At 43.6% G+C, this 26,004-nt stretch overlaps 2 protein-coding genes across 2 annotated transcripts in view; both read left to right on the top strand.

The window, feature by feature from the left end:
* The window catches only part of LOC116399587 (myelin transcription factor 1-like protein), a 75,232-nt gene extending 72,593 nt beyond the window's left edge, over positions 1-2,639 (top strand). The window contains exons 5-6 of the mRNA XM_031876836.1: positions 1,691-2,163; positions 2,563-2,639. Of these exons, the coding sequence (XP_031732696.1) occupies positions 1,691-2,163; positions 2,563-2,639 (550 nt within the window). The remainder of the gene's footprint in view (positions 1-1,690; positions 2,164-2,562) is intronic.
* myt1lb (myelin transcription factor 1-like, b) overlaps positions 2,120-26,004 on the top strand; it is a 37,492-nt gene continuing 13,607 nt past the window's right edge. The window contains exons 1-6 of the mRNA XM_031876842.1: positions 2,120-7,456; positions 12,728-12,862; positions 17,311-17,401; positions 19,420-19,527; positions 20,373-20,599; positions 21,102-21,388. Coding sequence (XP_031732702.1) covers positions 6,280-7,456; positions 12,728-12,862; positions 17,311-17,401; positions 19,420-19,527; positions 20,373-20,599; positions 21,102-21,388 — 2,025 coding nt within the window. The 5' untranslated portion in view covers positions 2,120-6,279. The remainder of the gene's footprint in view (positions 7,457-12,727; positions 12,863-17,310; positions 17,402-19,419; positions 19,528-20,372; positions 20,600-21,101; positions 21,389-26,004) is intronic.

Consider the following 26,004-nt stretch of genomic DNA (forward strand, 5'->3'; position numbering starts at 1 on the left):
TTTCTACCTCTCTCCATCCCTTATCCCCCTCCTCTCTCCCTCCCCCCACCCACCTATTCACCTCTCCTGCTAGCCCGCCTGCCTTGGCAGCCGCTAACCTGCTGGGACCGGCCCCCTTGATTTATTTGGAGAGGGCCCCGGAACGGAGAGGGCCAGGATGAGTGGCATTTTAATGTGCTTTTGAGATGTTTGGTCACAAGCACTATTGATCACAGTGCTGTAGCGTGCACGCACCCTCCCCCCTCCCTCCTTCCCTGTCCCACAGACCCCTCACGCTGCCCTAGGGGAGAGATCCGGCTGTCAGGCAGGGAATGAGTTTCCATGTGGGCTTAGATTAATGAAATGAGGCCCCTGGCTGCGGGGGGTGCAGGGGGTCAGACCATTAAGGGATGCCAGGGCTTGGCGAGATTGAGCCTGCCAGCTGACTGTACCCTGACTGACTGATGGACGTCTAGGACTGAGGAGAGAGAGAGAGAGAGAGACAGAGAGAGAGAGAGAGAGAGACAGAGAGACAGAGACGGATGGATAGGATATTGGACTGTGGGACACATTGGCATGAAAAACCTTTCTAGCGCTGCAATCCACCACCATACAATACCACCTCACCTCTGCAGCTGGCCTTTTCCAAAGCAGCACACATCCACAAACAACTAACATTCTCTTAGCTTCACACACAGCCTTTGTGCCATTCTCTCACATCAGGTCTTGCTCTAAGTAGCGCAGAGCCGGTGGAAACATCCAGAGGTTGTACAAATAGGAGCCAGGGATATTTCACAGCCGAGTGAACATGCCCAAAGAGTGTTTAGCTCTGTTACACTCCGGCCTGGACAAGAGGTTGATTTGATGGCCAAAACACTCAGCAGAACTCATCATTCCGACTGTGTGGGTGCTTTTTTGTTCCAATCGCGTGTACAGAAATGCACCAGCAAACATCAGCACACTTCCCCGAAGTCGCACACATGCAGCTTACACTGGGGGGGGCAGGTAGCAGCTCGGGGGCTCTCTGAGGTTTGATGAGTGAAATGGATTAAGCCCCTGTGATCAATAGCCTGAGCGAATACACAGATTATCAGATTATCAGATTAGGATCTGTCCCCCTGCTGCCGAGGGGAGCCACAGAATACATTAAAAACCCGAGGTGCCTCGGATGAGATTCAATTAATCAGGCTACAGGTTGTCTTCTCCCTCTTACAGTCAATTCCAGCCAAGCAGCTGTGTTCTGCTGCACTCGGTTCATGTCAGAACAAGGGCATATCGCTCCAGAACAAAGTGTTTGCGGAGCATGCACAGCGAGTTTTCTTTTACCTGAAGAACAAATTGATGTTACCTGAATATAAATGAATGTGAAAATAAACCAAATCCTCTGCTTTGTTTGCTTCAGAGACAGTGGTTTCTATCCCTGTGTAACTGTTTTCTAGACGAAATGGAGCATTTTATTATAATTGGCCAATAGTTAATGAGTACATGTCTAATTAAGGTTGGTTAAGCAAAGTTTCATATTTCTCCCAGCAGAAGAACTTAAGAGGCGTTGCTTTCCTTGCAGTAAAAGGCTCTTGTGCCGTTGCTGCTTTGCGCTTTATATTCCAGCTTGTAAAGCGTGGCACCTTAACACAGAGGCCTGATTGCAAATGAGCATTAGCATTCCTAGCCAGGTGAGGCTAACGGCTGCCCTCTTATCTCTCCTCTGCAGTGTGTACGGCTGCCCCCGGGCCAAGAAGAGAAAGAGTCTAGACAGACAAATCCTGGAAACCTCCCCCAAGAGGAGCACCTACCTAGATGACATGGACAACTCCACCATGGAGGAGTGCTACGAGACCGACGGCACAGAGGAGATGGACGACCGGGAGGAAGAGGAGGAGGAGGAAGGAGCAGTAGAGGAGGAAGAGGAGGGAGAAGTGGAGGAGGAAGTGGAGGAGGTGGAGGGCTACATGGACTACAACGTAGAGCAAATGGAGCACGAAGAAGGGGTGGTGGAGAGAGGGGACGGAGAGGGCGAGGAAGAGGAGGAGGAAGAGGAGGTCGAGGTGGAGCAAGAAGAGGAGGAAGAGGGTGATGAGGAGAGGTTGGAGGAGGCGGAGGAGGCGGAGGAAGAGGAGGAAGTGTTAGAGGAGGTGGACTATGAAGAGGGAGAGGAGGAGGAAGGAGAGCAGAGTCAAGGACAAGGTGAGATCACTTTCTCATCATTACGTACTGAAACACTTCAGATAGATGTTTCATATGGAACTAATGCACCAGAGCAACGTGGTAGAATTTGAAAGGAATAGTTTGACATCAGATTTCATTTGCTCTCTGGCTGAGAGTCAGATGAGAACGTGAAAAAATCACCCTCATCGCTACACGGGAAATGTTGGGCTACAGCCAGCAGCTGCTTAGCTTAGCTTAGCACAAAGATTGGAAACAAGGGGAAACAGCTAGCCTGACTCTTTCCGAAGGTAACAAAATCCATCTGCATAAGCAGCACTTCTAAATATCTGTATTAACGTGTTATATCTGTTTAATTCACACAAAAACCAAAGGGTTATGGGGTTATGGGGTTATGTGCGGGACTATCTCTTGGCTCAGTTGCCAACGACTCAGTAGATAATCCAGGAAGTTACTGCGCCCAGGCAAGAAACAGTTTGGCACCAAACCACCTGTAAAATGGTGAATTGTTGTTTTTACTTTGTTGCTCCTAAAGTCGGCAAGGCGAAGGTCGTGGAAGATACCGAGGCCTTTCCATGGTTTTGCACTCGCTGGCTTAGTCTTGGAAAGGGAGGAGTGAGCGGAGGGGGGTTCAGTTGGTTGCAATCTGCATCTTCACCACAGATGCCACTAAATCCTACACAGTGTGCCTTTAAACAAAGAAGTTATAACTTGGTAATCAGCTTTAGAAGCGCTCCTAGAAGTCTCTGTGCTATATTCACCATATACATGAGGGCGCTGTCGGTCTTCTCTCCACCAGAAAGCAAATGGCATTATTTCCCAAAATGTCGAACAATTCCTACAAACATTTCTCTATTTATTTAATGATGTTACCTACATTTACATATCCGTGTTACATTTGCATATTTGATTGTCTGACTGAAGTAGTTTGCAGCAGGTGGACATGATGTTCAAACACTGATTGTGTTTTGCATTGGAATGAGACTAAAGACCTGAAACCAGCATGACTGAAGCCATACAATGTATCATTCTTACAGTGATATGTTCTTTTATACATTTATTCATTTGCTGATTTGCATACACACTCATTTTCACAGCCTTTACTGTACTGCTACTGTAGTCTAAACCCACCAGAAGCTGGAGGAGAGGTGTACGGGTGACACATTGTTCGCTACTTTATTGATTTTTCAGCTCTTTTTAAAAAATGCTTATTGCATTAATTCCAGAGAAATTATCTAAATTGATGGCTATAAACAGCAGGATCCTCCTTTGTAATTATTTCCCACTGAAATGCTTTAGCATTCTCCAGAAGACTCAGAAACATTAGAGCCATTAGTGCTGAAACTGAGCCATGATTATTTTTTGTAAACAGAAAGACTAATCATTTTTGAAAACAAATGTGTCTTCAGATACCCGTCCCTTGATGAATATTCAATCTTAAAAATATAAGAGAGGTTGACTATCAAAGTCTTACATTGATGGTGCCTTTCCTGAAGACATGACACATAAATACCATCCAGATCTGGTCTGGAGCCCCTCCCGAAGTGCCCAAGACCCGATTTGGCAGGTTTCTCTCCAGCAGATTCTACTTTGCACCCCCGCATCACGATTGGACCTGACAGTGCCTTCAAGTCCAATTAAGAGTGAGGCTCTGAGAGAGGAGTGTGTGAACCCTGGTTGGCACATGGCTCTCCCCACCCAAAGTGTTGATGTGGCATCTCAGCAGCCAAGCTTGTATTTTGTATTTTTTATTTTAATTTTTTTGCAGAATGTGAGTCTCTACGGACTGGTGTTCGTTAGAGCTCACGGCCGAGGCCTCAGCCGTAGCACAGAGACAGTGGACTGCTGCCACGGTCTCTTCAGCCTGCCAGCAGCCTCTCTTTCCATGGGTAGTAGATGACTACCATGTTGTTTAGAGACGTGCTTTGGACAGAGCAGAGTAAAGCGTAACGTTTTGGAGGTTTTATATTTTTATATTTTTATATTTGCAATGGTTTTAACACAACACAAAAATCACAAATAATTGCTTTCTAATAAACAGTTTTTAGTATTTTTCAATTCTCAGTGACTTCAAGAATAACAAGATCAAGTCATTTAAAAACCTGCTGATTACATAAATAACATTTCTAGGTTTTTATTTCTCAGAAACTTGCCAATTTCAAAAATAGTTTGTACAAAAAATCCCACTGTAAAAACCAAGGCACCTCTTATGTTCATGACACGACGCTGTGACATTTTGAGCTGAACGTTTGTCAGACGCCCTCTTTCTATTCATTCCTGTCTCTCCCTTTGAAAGGGTCACAAAACTTGTGTTTTCTTTTAAACAAGTGCAAACGTCCGAAGGCAGCAAGTGCTACTCGGCCATCTTTTAGGTGGTACTGTCTCCAGTCTGAACTGGAGCACACAGCTGGTATGTGGTTTATTCACATTACGTAACGTAAGGCTTGCTTTTAGGACACGGTGTCTCTGTCTCTCTGCGGCCGAGTTCTCTGCCATCATTACAGTTGTTGAATTATTCCTCGTTCAGCTCCTTCACTAGATATGAATTTTCAGAATTGAACATCTGCTTTTTTACAGTTCCAATATACTGTATATATTAGAATAAAGAATATGCGTTGACTGTGTAGGATTAGTGTCCATCTGTAGCAATATCGATTCAGAATCTTAGGAGATAACAATCTTGATTCATACATGAATCGATTATTTGTCCCCACCCCTATAATCTGCAGCATATTCCCTGAGAATAGTAGAAAAATCTCTCTGGATGCGTCATTACCATGTTCCCCATTGGTCCAAGACGACGGTACTGGATGGTCGCCGGGCAGATTCCAATCTCCTAAATGTAATAGAGGTGACATTCCGGAGCTTCTCTGTGTTTCTCAGTGGCATGCACATCTCCGTAGCTAATCCAAAGCCAATTCAGGCCAGGGCGGTCTCTCTGTTCCCCCCTTAATCTGTTTCGCTTCCATATCTCTTTTGTGTACCTTGATTGCTCTTCAAATTGCTTTCCCGTTCCATGTTTCATACCGTCACAAATGAAACCCCTGGTGCAGGAGGTTGATGTAAGAAGCCGTCCACTGTCAAAATATGTACCTGGTCATTCGTGACTGTTCTCTCTTCCCGCTCTAAAGCCCTCACCCCCCAAGCACCAATATTGTGTTGCTCTCATTACATTGGAGTGTGTGTGTGTGTGTGTGTGAAAGTCAGTGCTACTGTTTGTCTGTTAGTTTGTACAAAGTATATAGTTGGATAATATTCAGATCTGTTTTTGTTCTGATTAATACAGTCAAGTTCATATATTTGCATGTGAGCCAGGTGATAATTCATATTTCATCACTAAGAAATAGCACTGTTTTTATTATTTGGGTGGGGGCTCTGGGTTTCTCTGCTGGAATGTAAGTGGCAAATGTGACGCCAACCTGAGCGATGTGCTCTTGGCGGCTCAGGGCAGAAATGTGAAAGGAGAGATTGGAAGTGCTCCAGGAGCGAGTGCTTGAAATTACTGACAGAAGAGGTTCAGTAACCTTTTGCAGCCTGTCAGAATCAATTAGGCAGTGAAAGGAATTCTAAAGATACTGATGATTGAATGAAAAAAAGGAACTTTACTAGCAAACGATGAAAAGCTACTGACTGGGGTTCATCCTGTTGCAGATGGAACACAATATTATCTCTCGGATATTAGACGCTCCTGTAAAAAAACACTTTCTAATTTAAAGATCTTCTGACAGTGTTTCGATTCACACTGCTGAACAATGAATAAAATGTTATCTTTTGAAACTATTTACAGAATTATTCAGTAATTTAACTATAAAGCAAATAATCTGTCCGTCTGTAATGATCACTGCCTTAATATTATTTATCAATAGATCTGTGAATGTCTTTTTCTATAGACATCCAGGAAATAAGTGCAAAAGTCAGACTAAAAGACACAGCCCCTGTTTTTATAGATTACCATTTACCAGAGCATCTTTCTCTGCAACTTTCCCTAACCGCTATATTCAACTTCCTGTGCTGATTCACAATTCAGAACACAAGCTGCTGTTAAGGCTCTCAAAGTAAATTATTAGGGGAAGCAAAGAGTTCCTTATCCAATTTAGATGGACCAAGCCCAGAAATCTGATTTACCAGTAAAATAGAATGACGGAAATTCAATTACAAGACGTTTGTTCTTTCTTTCCAACAGAGGACGATCAGAAGAGCAGCAGCGAGAGGAGCGAGGGCAACGGTAGAGGTGGCGGCGGCGGCGGTGCCAAATCTGGCCCAGCGGGGGAGAAGGACAACAACAACGGCGAAGAGTACGAGAACTACGATGAACTAGTGGCCAAGTCCCTCCTCAACCTGGGCAAGATCGCAGAAGACGCCGCCAACCGAGCCATGACGGAATCGGAGATGAACAGCAACTCCTCTAACAGTGCTGAGGAAGATGACGAAGAGGAGGAAGAGGACGAGGAGGACGAAGAGGAGGAGGAGGTGGAAGACGAGGAGGAAGAGGAGGAAGAAGAGGGGACAGAAACACAGAGGGGTGTTCTGAGTTTGGACGTTGACAGTGATGTGGTTCGGGAGACGGTGGACTCCCTTAAACTTCTGGCACAAGGTCACGGCGCAGTATTGTCTGACAATTTAGACGGACAGGAGTTTGGGGACGGAACAGCCGAGAACGACTGTGGTCACAACGGGGGAAACGCACACGGTGGACAAGTTAAGATCAACAGTAATGGACAAATCGAAAACAGCGACGAGGAAGTGTGTTTGAGCAGTCTGGAGTGCCTACGAAACCAATGCTTCGACTTGGCTCGGAAACTAAGCGAAACAAAGTCCACCGACCGAAATGGACCGCCCCAGCAAAACCATTTTTCATGCGGGGATCCCAATCAACAGCCCCAGCACCACAGCTACGGAGATTTCCACCACAGCCAAGACGACACGCGAACTCTCGACAGGAACTATTCCGACATGGACAATCTCATGAAGCTGGAGGAGCAGCTGAGCCCGCGCTCAAAGGCCTTCTCTAGTTGCACACAGGACAACCGCTATCACACTAACCTCCGGGACTTCGACGAGGACACGGCCTCCGTGACGTCGGACCGATCAGAAGAAGTGTTTGACATGACGAAGGGTAACCTGTCCCTGTTGGAGAAAGCCATTGCACTAGAGTCAGAACGCGCCAAGGCAATGCGGGATAAGATGGCGGCCGAGGCTGCCAGGAGAGACGGGGTGAGGTATAACCACGAAGACCATGGCCCGCGGCATGGCTACGGCGTCGAGCGTAAAGCCCGGCTTCCTGATGGTATGAAGAAGCCCTTCTACCATAAAGGTGAGTGGTTCTGTCAAATGCTGGCACGCTCAGATGCAGACCATGCCTCCATTAGAAACCATAGCTACACAGAAGTAGACATGCTTAGCTCATTTAACAAGCTCAGGTAAAATGTTTGTCTGCTTCTGTTTGGCTCCGTATTCTATCTATCCTGTGCTGGGGACTAGAAAGCCCACATGCATTCTGGGAACCCCACTATAACCTCAGGACAAGCTTTTTTCAGCCAATTTGGAAATTCGCATCTCGGTAGCAGCGGGAGCGGCAGCAGCAGCTTATGTTGTTAAAATAGGCCAGCATGGAAACATCAGAGGGTAGGCTTGTCAGGCATAAGTAATGGCAATCTGCACGGCCTGTTAGGACCGCAAATCTCATCCCTGCGATGCAGCTTGGGGTAAAGCTGCCTATTTTTAAACCTGCGCAAGCACTCGGGAGAGGAAGCTACAAAACGGAGGCCTCCTGGATTCATTCTGTAGGGATCAGGGGAGCTTTTTGCCCTTGTTTGTGTCACTTACGACCTACCGTTCAGATTTACTGATATCAAATAAAAAGACTAATCACAAAGCACAAGACTGCAGTTATCCATCTGTGGTAACTGTTACACAGTGTGCTGAATGTCTGCTTGTATACGTAGAGTTACAGTCATACAGACATTGCAGTGGCATTTACAATAGTCTGATTTCAAGCTCCTTAGTTTAACTCCTAATTATTCCTTTCATCATATCCTAGGATGCAACCACATTCAGACTTAGTCAGGTTAAATCATTTCCCCCCATAAGGAAGATATCAGATGAGACCAACAAATAAGAGCATGCTAATTCACAGCAGGGTTATATTACACCGTAAATGCCACACAACTCACAGCAGGTATATATTGCGACTTAAATGTCACACAAATGTTAATTTGGAAAGCCCATCCATGGCCCCTGTGTCTGGCTAATGTTGGAATAATAAGAGGACGCAGAAGACGGTTGCGTCACGATAACATCTTTCCCCGGGAGAGATAGAAGCAGACACTCGTTGACCAGAGTTCCTTTCTGATTCATAAAACAGGAGAGGGAGGGGGAGGAATGAAGGGGAACGAAGTGGGGGATTCAGAGAAGAACCCTGCCAGAAGCATGAGGCTGAGATGGAAATTGAACAGTATCAAAATGACCGATAACAAACGGCAGCCCAACTGACTGCACATTAATTCTACAGAGATGTTATGGTAATGGGGGCCATTTGCTATGCAAAGCGCAGACCGTCCCCAGCCACAATCAATATCCCCTGCTTTCTAATACGCCTTCCACTCGGCTGCTTCCACGCTCTGCGATGCAGGCAGAACACACGGGCGTCACACGAAGTGCACGCGTGCCTTCGCGCACGTGGAAATGGGAGAATTTATTTCCGACACACTGTTCAAACACTGACAGATGTGCTAATCTGCCCCCAAAATAAACCATTATGAAGATGCCCCATACTTACATGCAGACCAAGTTCTTTATCAACACCAAATGACCCTGCCTTTATTGCACCAGACATGACCAAACTCATTATGCCCCATAACGTGACATAGGCCCTGTCCACACTACTCCGTTTCTCCTTGGATGCAGATTTGTCAAATAGAAACGATCTCCGTCCACACTGGAGTTTCAGCATCGTTCTCGAGTTGATCTGCGTCCACACGGCAGCCTTCGAAGGCGGACAGCACGTGACCATTAACTTACACTGGGCATGCGCTTGACGGTGTAAACAGGAAGTGGATTGGTTGCTTAGTTAAAAAAAAAAAAAATACGACAGAGTAATAAAGTAGTCTTTAATAATCAAAGGTTGTATTTGATACTTAACATCTTCCTCTAACATCTCCCTCTATAAACTCAAACACACAGTTCGTGGAAAGTTTTATTTTTCAGACGTAGTTACAGCGCTACGGGTCTCTCGCTCTCTCTCTCTCCAAATTTACTTTAACATCAACACGTACACATAAACGTTTACTAGATTATGGGTCCATCAATGTGGTCTCTCACTCGTTTCCTCCGTGTAGTTGATGTCTGTTCTCACTAGTAGCTCTGAACATCATGTCCGCCTAGCTAGCTTCTAAGCTAATTTTAACATTACCGCCAATGGAGAAATGCTAACCGCGATTAGCATTACAGCGCTGCGGGTCTATCTCTCTCTCACATCAAATTTACTTTAAAATCAACACTTACACGTAAACGTTTACTAGATTATGGGTCCATAAATGTGGTCAACACACGTCTCTCACTCTATTCTGCTCTTGCTTCGTGCATAAAGCTTAGCAGATCGCTAACAGTAGATCCGTGAAATAAAGACCATGGAATCCATAGAAGAGTTTCAAGACTTCAGTGTGAATCTTTCTTATTTGTAAAACTGTGGAAACACAATATGAAATATGGCTTTACAAACTGTTCCTATACACATAGATGAATACAAAACAACAATACATGATATAGCCAGCATGTAACATGTCCGCCTAGCTAGCTTCTAAGCTAATTTTAACATTACCGCCAATGGAGAAATGCTAACCGCGATTAGCATTTAATACAACACAAATGTTATACTAAACACGCGAATAGAATATATCTACGTACATCTTTTCATGCTTCATAAATACATACTTACAGACTAAGGTCTCTCAAGGCTACCAAACGGAAGAAGTAAAACGTTAGTGCAGCATGTCTTCTCATTAGAATCTAAAAACAACGAGCTGCTCCATAGGGCTGATGCTGGTCACGCCGCTCGCTAATCACTCCAATAACAGCTGCTTCCTCCACAGAAATGCAGACTTTTACTACACAACAGCTGCCAGCTGCTGCTAGCTGTTGTGCTAGCAGCAACATCATGTAGCTGTTGTGCTAGCAGCAACGCTTGCAATTAGTTATCCATGTTGAAATGAATCGCTTGTAGCCCAGTTTGTTTTCTTCCGGGTACGGGTCACGTGATAGTGAGTGTGACGAATCAAGGACGGAGACGTCATGGTTGCCAAGACCCAATCCAGTAGCGAACACGGGTGTGGGTGTAATTTTTTCTAAGCACATCCGTATCCGACCGTCCACACGCAAACGCAACCCTGGAGTTCTCAAATACCTCCAACCTCGGCGGAGTTTTCAGATTCCTCCGTTTAGGGTGCTCCAAAACTCCGGCGTAGTGTGGCCGCTCAGTGTAAACGTAGCAAATATGGAGTAAAAACGGAGTAATGTGGACAGGGCCATAGATAGATGACAGCCACGGAGGATAATGAGCTACTTTTTTTCTATTTGGTGACTCACTTGTTAATATATGAGTAGGTGTGCTCCACACCTCATTCGAGTTCTGTCCTTTTTTCAACCCTCCTACCTCTTTCACTTGATTATTCTTCTCTTTGCTCTTCCCCCACGACCTCTGGTTTATTTTGGTTTGTCGGTGAGGGTGGAGCTACACAGGCCTGTAAAACTTGAATCAGTGGTTTGTCTTTCTATGTCCATGAGATAATAGCTGCTCCCCCGTCCGCTTTGCTAATACTTGCTCTAGATAATGGTTCATGTCACTCAAATGGCTCCAAATGGATTACACGATCTGATACAACACTGTATTCCTGTAACTCCGCTGTGAAAAGATATCACCTAACCTTCATTTCAAATGGTAATGTAAACATGCTTTCAACAAGAGCCACTGCATGTTGAATGTAAGAAGGGCCCTTGACCTTGTTTGACAGACAAAGTGTTGCAAAGGTGGACGGTTACGTTTGCAGAAACAACTCCAGCTGGCACCGGTTGGCGCTGCTGCTTTTTGGTGGTAACTATATCTGATCTGTGTTTCAAAGAAATAGGAGATCAAGGTTTTGGGAAGGGAAAGACGATCTAATCCTGTGTGTGTGTGTCTGTCTGTCTGTCTGTCTGTCTGTGTGTGTGTGTGTGTGTGTGTGTGTGTCTGTCTCTCTGTGTGTGTGCACGCTTTTTGTACCCTCATTTCCACAGTCAGCTCAACACCATTTGGTGTGAAGGCATGAGTGGTTTTAATAAAGACAAATATGACACATCCTTAATTGAATCTAAACTGAAAGATGAAACGCTTTTTGGTGAAGGTCACTAACACGAGAGTTGTAATAATTGACAAATCTTCCACATTTTCATCACAGTAAACAAATGTCACGATCAAAAGATCTGTCAGCGAGCCAATTATTATCTTTGTCTTCACTCCATCACTTCAAATAAGCTTATAAGCAATAAATAATGCCCTATGAACAAGAAATAAAATCCACTTAATATTCAAATGTTTGTGGTTGCAATAGTCAAGGGTGTGGAGTCACACTTTTTAAATGTATAGTATGTAAAGTGCTGTTATATTCTATGTAATAGTCATAAAACCACATTCAGTTGTCATTGATAGAGACCATATACATAATCGTGCACTAAAAAGAGCACTGTCTTATCTAATAATTCATATATTGTTCAAAATAAGACTTTTTGAAGTGAATAAAAAAGAAAATTGAACCCATTGCAGGAAATCACAGACAGGCTGACTTAAATAACATCCTTACTGATAACAACTGTGTGCAGCTCTCCACATAATGATCTATTTCCTTATGTCATAGCTGGTGAGGCCTTTACAGACTGGGGGTGTTTTTTCGGAGTGAGGTAAATTTTTCGGAGCTTTCGCACCGCGAATAAAGACATCAGCCGATCACGTTTAGTGAGACGGAGATATTTAAAGCGGACACTATAGTGCACGGAGGATCTGTAGTCCGACCCAAGACGACACCCTTTATAACTCCTTTCAATCTCACAAAGGCAGCGCAGACCAGATCCACTTCTTCAGTTCTTACCTTTCACAATAAAAGCCATAGACATAAACACTGAGTAGATGTTTACCAGAGAGAACTTAAATTCAGTCAGATATAGGAAACTGAAAAATAAATAGCTTACAGTAGCTGAGGCTAACAATTTAGCTCAGACAGACAGAAAATGTGCTGGTAGTTGGTCCTCTGCCCGCGAGAATCTATTCTCAACTTTTATTGAAGAAACTGTGATGAATTTGCACCGCTGCTCGTATGAATAGTTTAGGCGAGTATTTTGCATATTGGTGTGGTGCCGGTGTGTGGAGGTCTTTATTCACCTATGCCACTGTAACTCCCTTGTGACTAACTTAACATCGGGGAGAGCTGTTTCTTTGCCTCTTAAAGCTCTGATGTTGTCTGGCTGCCACAGTGCCAGCCTCCACATGTGCTACCGTGATGCATCACTCCGGCATTTCGTCACGTGTGATCACCTCAATATGACTCTCTGCCCACAGACGCCTCGCGTGCGGACAAGAAGGAGAGCAGGTGTCCGACACCGGGCTGCGACGGCACTGGTCACGTCACGGGCCTGTACCCCCACCACCGGAGCCTGTCCGGCTGTCCGCACAAAGACAGGGTGCCACCAGAAAGTAAGTGCTCCGGCCACACGCCCAGCCAAAACAACCGGTTGGGCTCATTCACCCAACCGGTGGCCTTCACGTTCTTTGATGTGCAGGAAATCGGCATGTTCCCCGCGATCCCTGCTGCGTGTCTGGCTCGTTGTGTGTGCACTGTGCTCGCCGTCGTGCGACTGTGTTTGATATTTCAGCCTGGGAGGGGGGTGGGGTGGGGGGTACAGTGAGGGGTCAGACGGGCTGCACTTCTCTTGTGACCTTTTTGCATGGGGCCGTGGTTTTGCTTGCGGATTGCCTGCCTAGTGTGCCGTGGTGATGAGGTGGGAGATGAGGCCTCGGTGATGCGTCAGTAGCAGCGACGCAGCAGTTGATGGGATGGTCAAGAAGTGTCAGTCTGCGACTTACTTGACTGCATGAGACTTTCTCCTCCACTAGATTGGCTGACAGTGATGGAGAGCGTATGATAATCCCATCCACTGTTGTTGGTTTCATCATCGTAGGGGATGTGCGGGGTTGCATGCTTCTTCACAGCATGGTTTGAATGATGAGAAAAGGTTGCCATGCTTTTGCACTCCATTCATTTGTGTAGAGTTGTAACAATATTTGAGCCTGAACATTTTATATCTCCAACCTAAAGCTGAGAGTGCTCTCAGACCTTGATAACACTGAGCCTGCCACAGCCACCCATGTCATAAACCCCATTCATTTATTTGTAGTCTTTGGTTAATTAAGTTCTGTTGAATAGACGGACTGTATCATATCTCCGAGCCACGGATCAAGTGAAGTGACAATAAACATTAGCCTTGGAATGAATAGTGAGTTTTTCCCTTTTGAGATCTCACCCCGGCTATTTAGTATCGTTCACCTTGTGCAAACTTCTCAATAAAAGCCCATTTACACATTTCATTGACTGCAGCGTGAAAATCAAGTTATGATCGGTCGGGACCCAGACCGCAATCAAAATACAAGAGGGTTTTAATAATGGCAAAGAAATCAGTCGCCGTTAAAGCCAGGTTTGTAAAGTCCAGCAGTGTCACAGATGAGTCTGGCTCTAACCTGAGGAGTGCTTCTCTCCCAGACATGTGAAAGGACTCAGAGCAGTTGACCTTCACTGGGATCCAGAGCCCCAAAATGGAATTTGGAATGGGCTTGAATTGATTGTCACTGGAGATTTTGGAATACGATGTCTCTGTTCCTCCGCCAGTGCCTCAATTGTGTTGATGGGGCTGACTTTTTGGGGGAAATGATACCACCACTACTGCACAGGATGCTTTGTATCACACAGAGTTCTCCTCTGGATCATCTTCAGTCCTCCTCCTCCTTCAAAAGGACACTTGAGAGTGAAACACACACAGACGTAATGTCGCTGTTCAAAGGTGACCTGCTTTGGTTGGCTTGAGGTTTCCTGAGGTCACTGCATTACCAGCCAGTCACCAGGTTCCTGTCCATAAGTGGTCAATAGTCTCATACAGACTGCCTGTGGGGTCACTCTCTGTCAAATCAAATGGAGGTTTTTGTTTACATTTTAGATTTTGTTCTAACCGTATGTATATACTGTTTGAGACCCAAAAGAAATGAGTTCTGTAATATATTTTTGCAGAATTTTGAGTTGTTTGTACCCTGGGAATGTTGTCATTTTCACCCCCTAAAAAACACATTTTGTAGGTTTCAATATCTTTAGACACAGAACTCCTACAGCCATGACATGTGGTAGGGGTGCAGACAACATGGTGCACAACAGATAACAATGATTGAACGGTACAAGCAGATGACCAGGCGGTCCCTCAAAGTATATACATATTTCCTGATCAAAATATATTATTTGATTGGTTGTTGTGCCAAATTTCAGGGGCTCTAACATAAACAGAATCAGATATATAGCAAGTATAAGTAGCCAATGTTGAAATTTGGCATGCAGTTAACACACCAGTCATAATTTAGTTTGAATGAAAGCTCACCTCCTGGCAGTGCCCCTGGTGTAGGAAATAACAGGAATAACAGGGAAGGCAGCTTTAAAATTGAGGTATTTTCTTTTTTAAAATAATAATTGGTGGATCTAATTTATGCCGATGTGAAGAGTGGTTCATGTGGATTTCAAAAAGTATACTTGAAAGTATTACATTTGAATTTGGTGCGGTGGAAGGTAAGGGTGCAGCGGATCACACAACTCACCGTTTGGATGGTGTCGAGGTTCAGAGTCACAGATCGGATCAGCAGGACAGAAAGGGCGCAAATACAACTTAGAAAGATTCCTGATCACATTTATGTTTGCCGCTGATAGTCGATGAGCCGTCTGGAACAATCCTTTCCACTGTTCTGAAGTCAGAGTAAACCATCAAAAATGACAAATATTATCCTTGTACTTTGTTGTAGGCATCTATTGTGGCTATTTGCATAAAAATACACAAGTCAAATTACAAGAAAATAAATGATTATATTTTTATTAATAAAAACAAATAGTAGTTTTAATGATGTATTACAAGCTGCTTAGAGCTGGTGTTAGGAAGTTAAACAGCTCATTATTCATCTCTAATATCTATTTATGTTGTGAAAACATCTCCTTCAAATAGCTGGATTTATTCAAGTTTCTCACCAAAACTACATTTTACTAGATTACATTGAACACATCATGATAACGTTATAATTAACCTTCGCCCAATCCTTGTTTTTTGCGGAATAGGCACTTTAATGTATAAGATGATAATGTAACTCAAAGGAACCTCCACGTTAGCGGTTAGCTCCGGTGCTGCTAACGTTACTAGCTTTCCTCCTGCTGATCTCTGCACAGATTTGTTGTTCACAGTGTAGCATCATCAGAGATCAGCGACTAGAAAGCATTAATGCTGATCTCCTGGTCGCATATTTTTACTGATTATCGGGCAATAACGACGGTCAGTAAAACTCTTATTTCACACAATGATGGTTAATAAACTGTAAATAATCCACGTTTCACCGGTGGGATCCGTTACACCACTAGTAGTAGGTGTGAACTCTTCTCAGAGAGAAAGAAGATAAGCAGATTGCTATTAACAATTACATTTATACAGTGTCTCATTTAAATTGAAATGGATTAAATCACACTTTCAGATGTTCTTTTTATATAATAATAATACTATTATAATAATAATAATAATAGATAACCAACATCAAACACATGTTTAACAATGCAATTTGTCCAAAAACACATATTTGATTGTGGACCTATTCAAATGACCACCTGTGGGTCCCGGGGACTCATTACATTGAAAGCCTATCAGCATCACTGGGCAAGTCTCTCCCCTATTAACACGTTTGCTGTACTGAATGGACAATGTATTATTAATGCAGTGGCTTCATTTAATTGGCAAATCACACAGTGCAACCAGACTGTTCCTTGGGAAATGTGAAAACTGACGATTAAATCATATCTCAAATTCATTAATTCCTATTCCTGTTTGCTCATTGTGGCTCTTTTCTGTGCAATGCTAAAATATGAATCGGCTCACATGGGAATCTTTGCTTTTGTCTTTAAAGTGAATTACCTTTGTAACATGCGACGCACTTGGAGCCACACTGCTCCCTCGGTTCATTCTTTTCTCAGCATCCCGACAGTTCGGTCCGCACCCACTGATCCAGGCCCACTGCTTTCATTTCTCGCCTCTCTATGTGTGTGTGTCTTTGCAGAGGACAAGGCAAAACTGGGATATGCATAATGTATTGGCTTGTGGCATGTCGAGGTGGCAGGCTTTTGTCCAATTACCTGCACCGAACGGCAATTAGTATGTGAGGGAAGGAGGATGATGAGGGGTTAAAGTTTAAGGGGGTGATAATGATGAAGCTGGTGCCGATGGGGTTTGGCCCCGCGCGCGCCGCTGATTTGGAGACGACCCCTTCCCGGCGCCCGCGGTTCTCCGACGGCTCCTCTCGGACATCCATAGATCATTAATCTAATTGGCTGGTTGCCGAGGGGATCTGAGACAGTTATGGACTGTTTTAATGGTAAATGGTATTGAAGAGCGCGCTATCTACCCTAACAACGTACGGCTGATAACAAAGCTCAGTCTATCAAGGAGCTGTATTCCATGCGTCCTCCATTGATTTCAAGGCTGCTGTTTTGCATGATTGCTAACCGTTGGCCGCTCTGCTCTCTGCATGCCCAAAATGTCCCTCCATTTCCGTCTCGTGCCGGCTCTGTCCTGTTAAACTCAAATGACATATTTTTATTCATGACTGTCCCTATTCCATGAATACTAATTTGAAAGGCCAGATAAGTGGAAGCAATATGGTGGGAAACCTCGCCTGCCCTCTCAAACTAGTGTTCATTAAAATGAAGGAGGGGTCATTTGGGTTCACACAGGCTCATTTCTTAATGATGTTTGTAATGCCAAGCTCCTCACACACTAATAGAGCTCGTGCGTGATTGTAAGGGGCTCCTAACCTTCCCTGTCTTTCACTCCTGTCTCCTGTCTCCTGTCTGCGTAAAGTCGTGGCTATGTATGAGAATGTTCTTAAGTGTCCTACGCCTGGCTGCACGGGACGCGGCCATGTCAATAGCAACAGAAACTCCCACCGAAGGTAAGTGACAGCCTGCCCATATATGGCACTGTCCATGTTGCACCCTCCTTTTTTTCACCATGGGATTATTTTTTGGGAATATCATTTTTTATCCTCTGTTCTCCCCCCCCCCCCCCCCATAATTTTTCTGTTTAGTTATTGTCAAAACCATTCTTTTTTGTCTCTGCAACACATTACTTTGGGTGTGTGGACAAGTCTTGCTTCTTATGTCGGGGGGAAGGGAATAATTAAAGTAGTTCAGCTGCTTAACAATCCCCACGGTGTAACCGAGACTGATTAGAATGCAGCAATTCACACCCTCCGCAGCATAAATCATTTATCAGCTCTGGGCTGAAAAAAAGAAAAACGGCATCCATCAGGTGCAGGTTTTGGAGGGAGAAACCGAAATAGCAGGGGGCACCGTTGCCGGCGCTGTCAGACGGGGCGAGGTGACAGTGAGAGAGGAGTGTCACCCCGCAGCAGATGCTCAGGGAGTCGGGGCACAGCAGCAGCCATTAGCACCTCTCTGCCGCTCAGCCGGGGTGACAGGAGAGGTGCAGACCTGAGGACCAGCATGCCTCCGTGCCGCGCTCGGCGACGGCCGCAAAATAGACACGCACATGGACACGCGCGGTAAACTTTCACCTTCACGAGGAAGAGCCGATATAAACCTCCATATGCCACCGCACACTTCCCAACCCGATGCACGCTCTTGCACCTGCACACAGTCACGCACGTCTGATGACAGGTGTTCATGAGCTCAGCTCTACACTGGCTTCAGGCCATTGTCAAAGATGATTTTTTTCACCGCGACCCGACACACTGCGGTTGACAGGCTGGATGGAGAATGATCGGGGTTAAGGATAACTACATGAACTTTTGTCACATTTGGTCAGTTCGTTGTCAGGAATACGTCTTACAGCCAGAAAATGTTATTGGAACATATACTGTATGTGTAGATCCCAAGTGTTTGTGAGAGTGTGTGTGTGTGTGTGTGTGTGTGTGTGTGTGTGTGTGTGTGTGTGTGTGTGTGTGTGTTTGTTTGAAAGAAACAACTGCACTTTGTGTGTGCGTTTGTCCATAGGGGAATATCTATTCAGAGAATTACTTCAAACCGTTCAACCAGAAACATGCAAGCTGTTGCCAATTGTATCATTATTTTTAAGTGTTAAAGGTACGGTGGCCGATGAGGGCTTACTCGCTGCAACAGCCGTAAACATTTCCATTGGGAGAGACGTGCTGCAGCTTCAGAGACGACGGCAATTCAAAAACACCCAAAACTACTACAACAACAACGTCAAACCTGCTGTAAAATGAAAATAAGAAGGTGCAGCAGAATGACGAGACAACCGCATTAACAGCAAACACGCTGCTGTTACAGAAACAATGCAAAGTTACACACACACCACCAAAACAAATGCAAACACTGCATATCCAGTCAGATTCTTCATATGAAGTTGGAAAGTGGAGTCGGGAGACAATATAAAAAGGTCCATATTTAGTTTGTACTTTTCCTTTTACAATAACAGATGAACATGCTGTTGTAAAAGACTAAGGCCAGATGCTCCCCTATGGCCTGGAGAACTTCTGTTGTGTTGACTGGATATGAGGTGCTTTGCTGTTGCAGGTTTTTTTCGGTTCTGCATTTGCAGCGTGTTTGATGTTCATGCATTTATTTTGGCTCCCTGCAGCACATTTGCGTTGTTGTATTTGTTTTGGGCTTTTCATAAGTTTTAAATATTTGAAATGTGTTTTTTAATATTCTTTGAATTTAGCGTCCCTGAGGCTGCAGCACGTTTCTTCCAAAGCAAATATTAGCTCGAATAAAAGTGATGAAAGTGAAGGATTTTAGATCAAGCAACAGGCAAATGCTTTCCGAACTACAGTCAGGAATTACTAAACTGGAAGACGTTGAGATTGATAGATGTGCACTGGCTGGCATGAACTCTTAACGAGCCAGACCTTTTACAGCATGTGTGTTCAATGTGACATCCAGATGTAAGTTCCAGTGTGCAACTAAAGTGGCTTTCTCATTTCAGTCTGTCAGGATGTCCCATCGCTGCAGCCGAGAAGCTGGCCAAAGTCCAAGACAAGCACCAGGGCTGCGACGTCCCCAAGTCCAACCAGGCCTCTGACCGTGTCTTAAGGTAGTATTCACTCTTCACTCTCAAGTACATCACGCTCTGTTATGGGAAAATACGGGATATAATATGTCATGCTACAGCTTCCAGTGCATATTCAATGTGGTCTATTTTCGCAAGGTGTTAAAATAGGTGCTGTATTTTGTATTCCGGTGCACTGGATGTAATGTGATGTAATACTTACCACGTAGAGAAGTGTTTCTCAGTCACGTTAGAATGTGTTGCTCCGTTTCTTTCTCTGCATTCTCTGAAGCCGTTGAGATTCTTAAGGTCTCCCCTCTTTTTGTTTTACGTTCTCCTGTCCCGCGAGAATACTTCCAAGAGACGGCATGTTATTTTATTTCCAGGCTCACTATTGAAGGCAGATTGTTTTATTAGATTCGAACAAAATTGGCCTCATTCATCACAGCGAAGGCAGAGCTTCTCTCAATGCTTTTATCAAACTGAACATCAACAGCACGCGATCATACATTTCCATTTCTTCCTGGTCTTAGATGGAGGACATAAATGCATATCAGATGATAAAAGCACATCACAAGTATGCAAGTGTAATAAAAGGAATGTGGAAATTCAATTTTGACCCTTTTGTATTGACTAGGCATGAAAAACACTTGTAGCCGCTTTTTTTTTTATCAAGCAAGAGGAAGAAAACATCCATGCTATGGTGTATAAAAGAGATGCCCCACCTCTACTGTACCATCTCCCAGCATCATCCTCCATGTTCTAATCCTGGAGTATTAACAGGCTGCCCCTTCCCCTGCATCTGCCCTTTTTTTTTTTGCCCTCTCCTTCCCCTGGGCAATATTGAGTGCCTCGGTCCAACTTCCTGCCCCTCGTCATTTATTTTCCAGGCCTATGTGCTTTGTCAAACAACTGGACTATCCACAGTATGGTTACAAGAACAATGTTTCCACCAGCACGCCCCGCTCCAACCTGGCCAAGGAGCTGGAGAAGTACTCCAAGACCAGCTTCGACTACAGCGCCTTCGACGGCAGTAACAACCACCAAGTATACGGGAAACGGGCCATCGCACCCAAAGTCCACGGGCAGAGAGACTCCTCCCCCAAAGGATACGACGGTACGATTTCATGTCTACTTCTTCATTCCTCTCCCATTGTCTCAACTGTTGATCCAGATTGAGTTAACTCATGTGTGCATACAACATGATGCAGATTCCTTTGGGCTGCATCAAGGAAATACATTTCAGGGTCACAAAGATTATGTCGTTGAATCCTCTGATGTGGGATATTATTTTAGATTTGGATTAGAGTGTCAATTAAAATACCAAATCTTATAGACTATGCATCTAAAAATTATAAAAGTTTGACAGAGAAAGCAATCTTCTTCTTCTTAAATTTGTTCAAGATATCTTTTAGAAATCCTAAAATGTGGGCAGTGTTTGGCACAGAAACCCATAAACACACTTCATTAGGGGTACACTGACGGGTAAACCCACCTCCACTTCATTCACCTTTTATGAATGGGAAAACAATCCATATATAACACACGTAAGCATCGATCAAAATGCACGCGGCCCTCTTTTCATTTCCAATGTCTTGAACGCGACCCCCCCCCCCCAGCCAAGCGTTACTGCAAGACCTCCAGCTCGGCCAGCAGCACCAGCAGCACCTACGCTCCCAGCAGCAGCAGCAGCAGCCTGAGCTGTGGAGGCGGAGGAGGGGGCACGGGAGGAGGCCGAGGGGGCGGGGGCAGCAGCGCCAGCAGCACCTGCAGCAAGAGCAGCTTCGACTACAGCCACGACATGGAGGCCGCCCACATGGCGGCCACGGCCATCCTCAACCTGTCCACGCGCTGCCGGGAGATGCCCCACGGCATGGGGGGGAAGCCCCAGGACCTGTGCTCGCAGGTAGGAGGGGCGGGGAGGGCTCAGTTCATATCCTACATTCTGTCCACCCAAATGACGGGTGAATTCTGCTGAGTTTGTGGTTTGGTTGAGCAGCGTACTCTTATTTTTTAAATGACAGGAAGTTACAAAGGTAACACTTTATTTTTACCATCATTTATAAATGTTAGATTAATAGTGAAGAGTTATTCACTGTTAACAAATAATGGAATGATAACTTACAATGTTTGATAATTATTAGTAACACATACAATTACAGTTCATGTTATTTTATCACGAGTTTGTGAAACATGAAATAATTAATTTATGAATGATATATTGTAACATAGCTGATAAGAGACAATAACATTTACATTCTGATTAGATTAGTTCACTTTTTAATAACAGTTTATTGTTGCACACATAGTATTTTATTTAACATATTAAGTATTTGTTAATGATTACCAAATGATTTGTAAAACTTCTATAAACATTAAATAGATCGATGAACCAGAAACTATTTATTAACTATTTCAATCGATTTAAATAATGTTTATATAGATACTTTACAAAATATGAATTAACTACAAAGTATTATAATCATAATAATGTCAGTTGCAACTTAATAAAAGCCGTCCAGATAATGTTTATGGACAGTTTACAACCATTAACAGCTCCGCAGAGTTTATAGATGTTTTACAAACGATTTCTTAAAGGTTTACGAATCATTTTGTAATCATGTAAAATGTTATATGTTTAGCAATAAGCTGGTAAAATAGCATTAGTTATAGCCTTACTAAACATTATTAACTATGGTTTCATTGTTTGCTAACAGTAAAATAACTATGATTGGTAGTATTGCTGATGGTTGTTATAAAGTGTTACCGTTACACTCATGTCCTGATCCGACACCACAGCCTCACATGACTCGGCAGGACTTCGGCCTCCTGCTGCAGTCAACAAAATCCACTGACAGATTATCTCTGTGCTTCCTTCATTATACTAACGCTGGCAGTGAGAACTGACAAAGATAGGGAGATTTCACGCACACATTCCATTAAAGATCCAGGGGCTGTGTCTTACACTCAGGGCTCAGCAGGGCACTTTTTTATTTTCCGTCTGGTGATCAGATAGGAGCAGGACGAGGCGCCGCTTGACACGGCGTGAGCCCAGTGTGTCATTTCTGAGCAGATAAGGTGACGGTGTTTCCGTATTATCTGTACCCAGACGCTGAGCTGGAAAATGGGGTCCAGAGAGAGAGAGAGAGAGAGACAGAGAGAGAGAGAGAGAGAGAGAGAGGCTTAATGCTAATGTTAATGTTGACAGCAGAGACTGCCAGATAGTGAGGGTGATGGAATTGAAAATAAAGAAAGAGAGCAAAGGAAGCCTTTTTTTTTGGTGGGAGGTTTCTAAATGTCACAGTACGGAAGGTGAGGAGAGGAGGATACAGGAAAGGAAGAAGGAGGGAGGGGAAAGGAGGGAAAAAAAAGCCGAAAGCAAGGCACTTCCAAAGAAAAGTGAAACGGAACAAAGTTGGCGGGAACAAACGCCTGAAGCTTTCAGGGCGTCCTCTGGTCCTACACCTCATTTCATTGTCTGTCCTTCTCCCGCTTCGGGGCCAGATGGGCAGGATGCTCTCAGGGCAGGATGGGAAGACGGGAGACTTCAGAGGTTTTTTTTCTTTTTCTTCCTCTTCTTCCTCTTTCATCTCAACACCTCACCTCGTGGCACATGCTGTTCCTTTCTGTGTCTGAATGAAGCTTCACACACACATCTCTTCGCGCCTCCTTGTTTTTTCCGCCTGTCTATCCGTCTGTTTCTCCGTCTCAGCCTGCTCGTCGAATTTATTCCACCATAGTGTCATTTTCTCCTCTAAACCTCTGAGATTGTTTCATTTGAATAAACACTCATTCTACCGCCTACCACCACACCAAATTCCATCCTCAAATTTCACACTTTTCAAGTTTCTTTAAACTTACTTTAAATATTTATCAGTTACGTTTGCAAATATTTATGAGTCACTTTTCCAAATCCATATGAAGCACTCTGCATAAATTAGATCCACCTCACAGCACTTATTTAAAAAGAAACTACTTTCAAAGCTGGTTGGCTTGTTACCAAAAACAGTGGTGAAGAACACCAGGAGCCAATGACTGGTGTGTTAAGTGCATGCCAAGTTACACCAGACCAAATTGCCCCGACTGACAATGCTGCTTTAAAAAGACAAAGATATACAAAATTGTCGCCCCCAAAGTAAACGGTGAGAGACGCAAATATACATAAATATCTATGGAGTGGAAGCACATGTGTTGCAGATCCATATTATAGGCAGACATCTCTCCTGCTGGAGTTCGGGCATCTAGGGCTGTACAGCTTCATTCATAATGCTGATATTCAAATCATTATCATTAATACATTTTAGAATCATAGTGTGCAATAGTCCTCTCCTGTCTCTCAAACACACACAGCGAGCTACACACGCTATGTCCTTGTCTCTGTAAGCGTCTCAGTCCTTTGTCCAAAAGTCAAAATGTATTTATCTTTCTTAAATCCATATCTGCTGGTGTTTATCCTTTCAAAAAATTCATACACTTTTAATGTGGTCAAAAAACACAAATGGAGGCAAGCAGCTGTATGAATGGGAGGTCAACCAGCACCAGAGATTCCATTTATAGAACCACAATAACACAACATGATAGCATGTCGTTGAAAAATAGAGACTGAATATACCGCAAAATTCATAGCAGACGGTGCATATCATTCTGTTATCGTGAACATGTTAGGACCATTATAGTACAAAAGTACCCCTAAAAAAGAATCACGTTGAACGATAATGTGGTCATATGGCCCGAGCCTACTTTGCGTTAAGAATGCTCCGCTAAACGTTCTGTGAGTCCACTGCCTTAGTTGTTTTGGCAAGTTCCGGAAAAATTATATTACAAATCAGCCATTTTTATTAAAATATTGGTCAGGTCATTACATTATTGGGTTTTATTACATTTTAAGGCATTATGACATTTTCAGGAAGTTATTACGCGCCTCATCCACTTCCTGTTCCAGTGATTACAATGTAATGTCATGTAAAGGATGATAACCTTTCTATGTACTTTTAATAATGCTAAGATATTTTTTTTTAACAGAAAGCCAACAAGTACAAAGTTTTAAACCCTCAGTTTAAGATAAACAGCTATTTCCCTACTGGCACATTTAGGGCATCCTAATAAACAACAAACAAACTTCACTCAAAGACATAAACAGGCATCCATGAATGTATATGTTGGAAAGCGGCTTGTTTCTAGAGAAACTGAGCCGTCCCTCTAACGAATGCATGAAGAGAAGGGAGGGGATGGTGAGCCAGCGGAGTGTAGGGAAGGCCAGAGAGGATGTGATGCTGGTTTTATTTTAGGACCTGGAATAGGTGAGCAGAAGTAATGTGGCGACAATTCACCAGTGACCTCTCACGCCCCGGTCCTTTTCCTCCCAGCGTGTCCATGGCAACGGAGGTCAGGGGGTTACGGGAGGGCCAGTGCGAGAAGGGGTGGTCTCTGGTGACGGAGGTGGGGGGCATCTTCTCACATCATCCTCGTTAATTTGATATGAAGGGGTGGGTCTCTTAATTGGATGGTGACAGACAATACAATGGTGGATGAGGAGAGGAGGCATGTTGGATCTATTGCCCAGAAACCTGACCTTTATCTGAGAACGACTGTTTCTATTGTTCTTACAGTCCTTTACTCATTACTCATCTTCTGCCTCCGCCTCACTCTCTTTTTTCAGCCAAACCTACAATTTGACTTTTACTGGAGTTTTAATAGAGTGTGTGTTTGATAGAGGCAGACACCTACATCAATGTATGGAAGCCCATTAGGGACTTTATTATAATGTTAATGTCAACTTGAAAATAATAATAAAATAAACGAAATTGACATTTTTATTGTTACATACTCATCGTCGTTCTATTAAAACAAAATTGGAATGGCTTTTTGACATTTCATTTTCAAATTAATATCAGAAAATTGTATTTTCATTTTGACTTGAATATTGCTAGCGTAAGTAGAAAATAAGGTTACATCGTTTATATTGCATTTAGATTTTCAAATTTGATTAGAAATTTGAACATTGTCAACTGTACAGAGGGGTAAGATTTAAAAAATCAACGGTCCAACATCTTTTCCTTTTTCATTTTGATAATGTCACAGAATGCCCGTATGAGTACGCGAGAATGAAAATGAAAATTGGATTTTTGCATTTTAAAATTTACTCAAATAACACATACATATGTGGAATATTAGAATTATTTTGAGGAATTACATTTTTCATTTTCATGTTTACAATATCATTTTAATAAAGTCCCCTTTGGGCCACCGTACCCTGGGTTGAAGTCAGCTGAGAGTTGTATAGACAGGTGCTTTTGTAAGTTAGTGTTGTGTCTGCTCAGCCTTATGAACTGTCTCTGTCTTTAGCAGCCCATCCTCTCTCTGTTTTGTCTTGCATGATTCCCAACTTTTTTTATATTATCTTTTATTATTCATAGTGAGATATTTTTCTTCACTAATGACCCAGCAGTAATAATGTTCTTTTGCCCTTTTTTCTACTATTTTATAGTCCTTGATTCAGCCCCAGTTCTTGCAGTATTCATG

This window comes from Anarrhichthys ocellatus, unplaced genomic scaffold, assembly GCF_004355925.1.
Source record: "Anarrhichthys ocellatus isolate YVR2014 unplaced genomic scaffold, GSC_Weel_1.0 scaffold117, whole genome shotgun sequence".
Lineage (NCBI taxonomy): Eukaryota > Metazoa > Chordata > Actinopteri > Perciformes > Anarhichadidae > Anarrhichthys > Anarrhichthys ocellatus.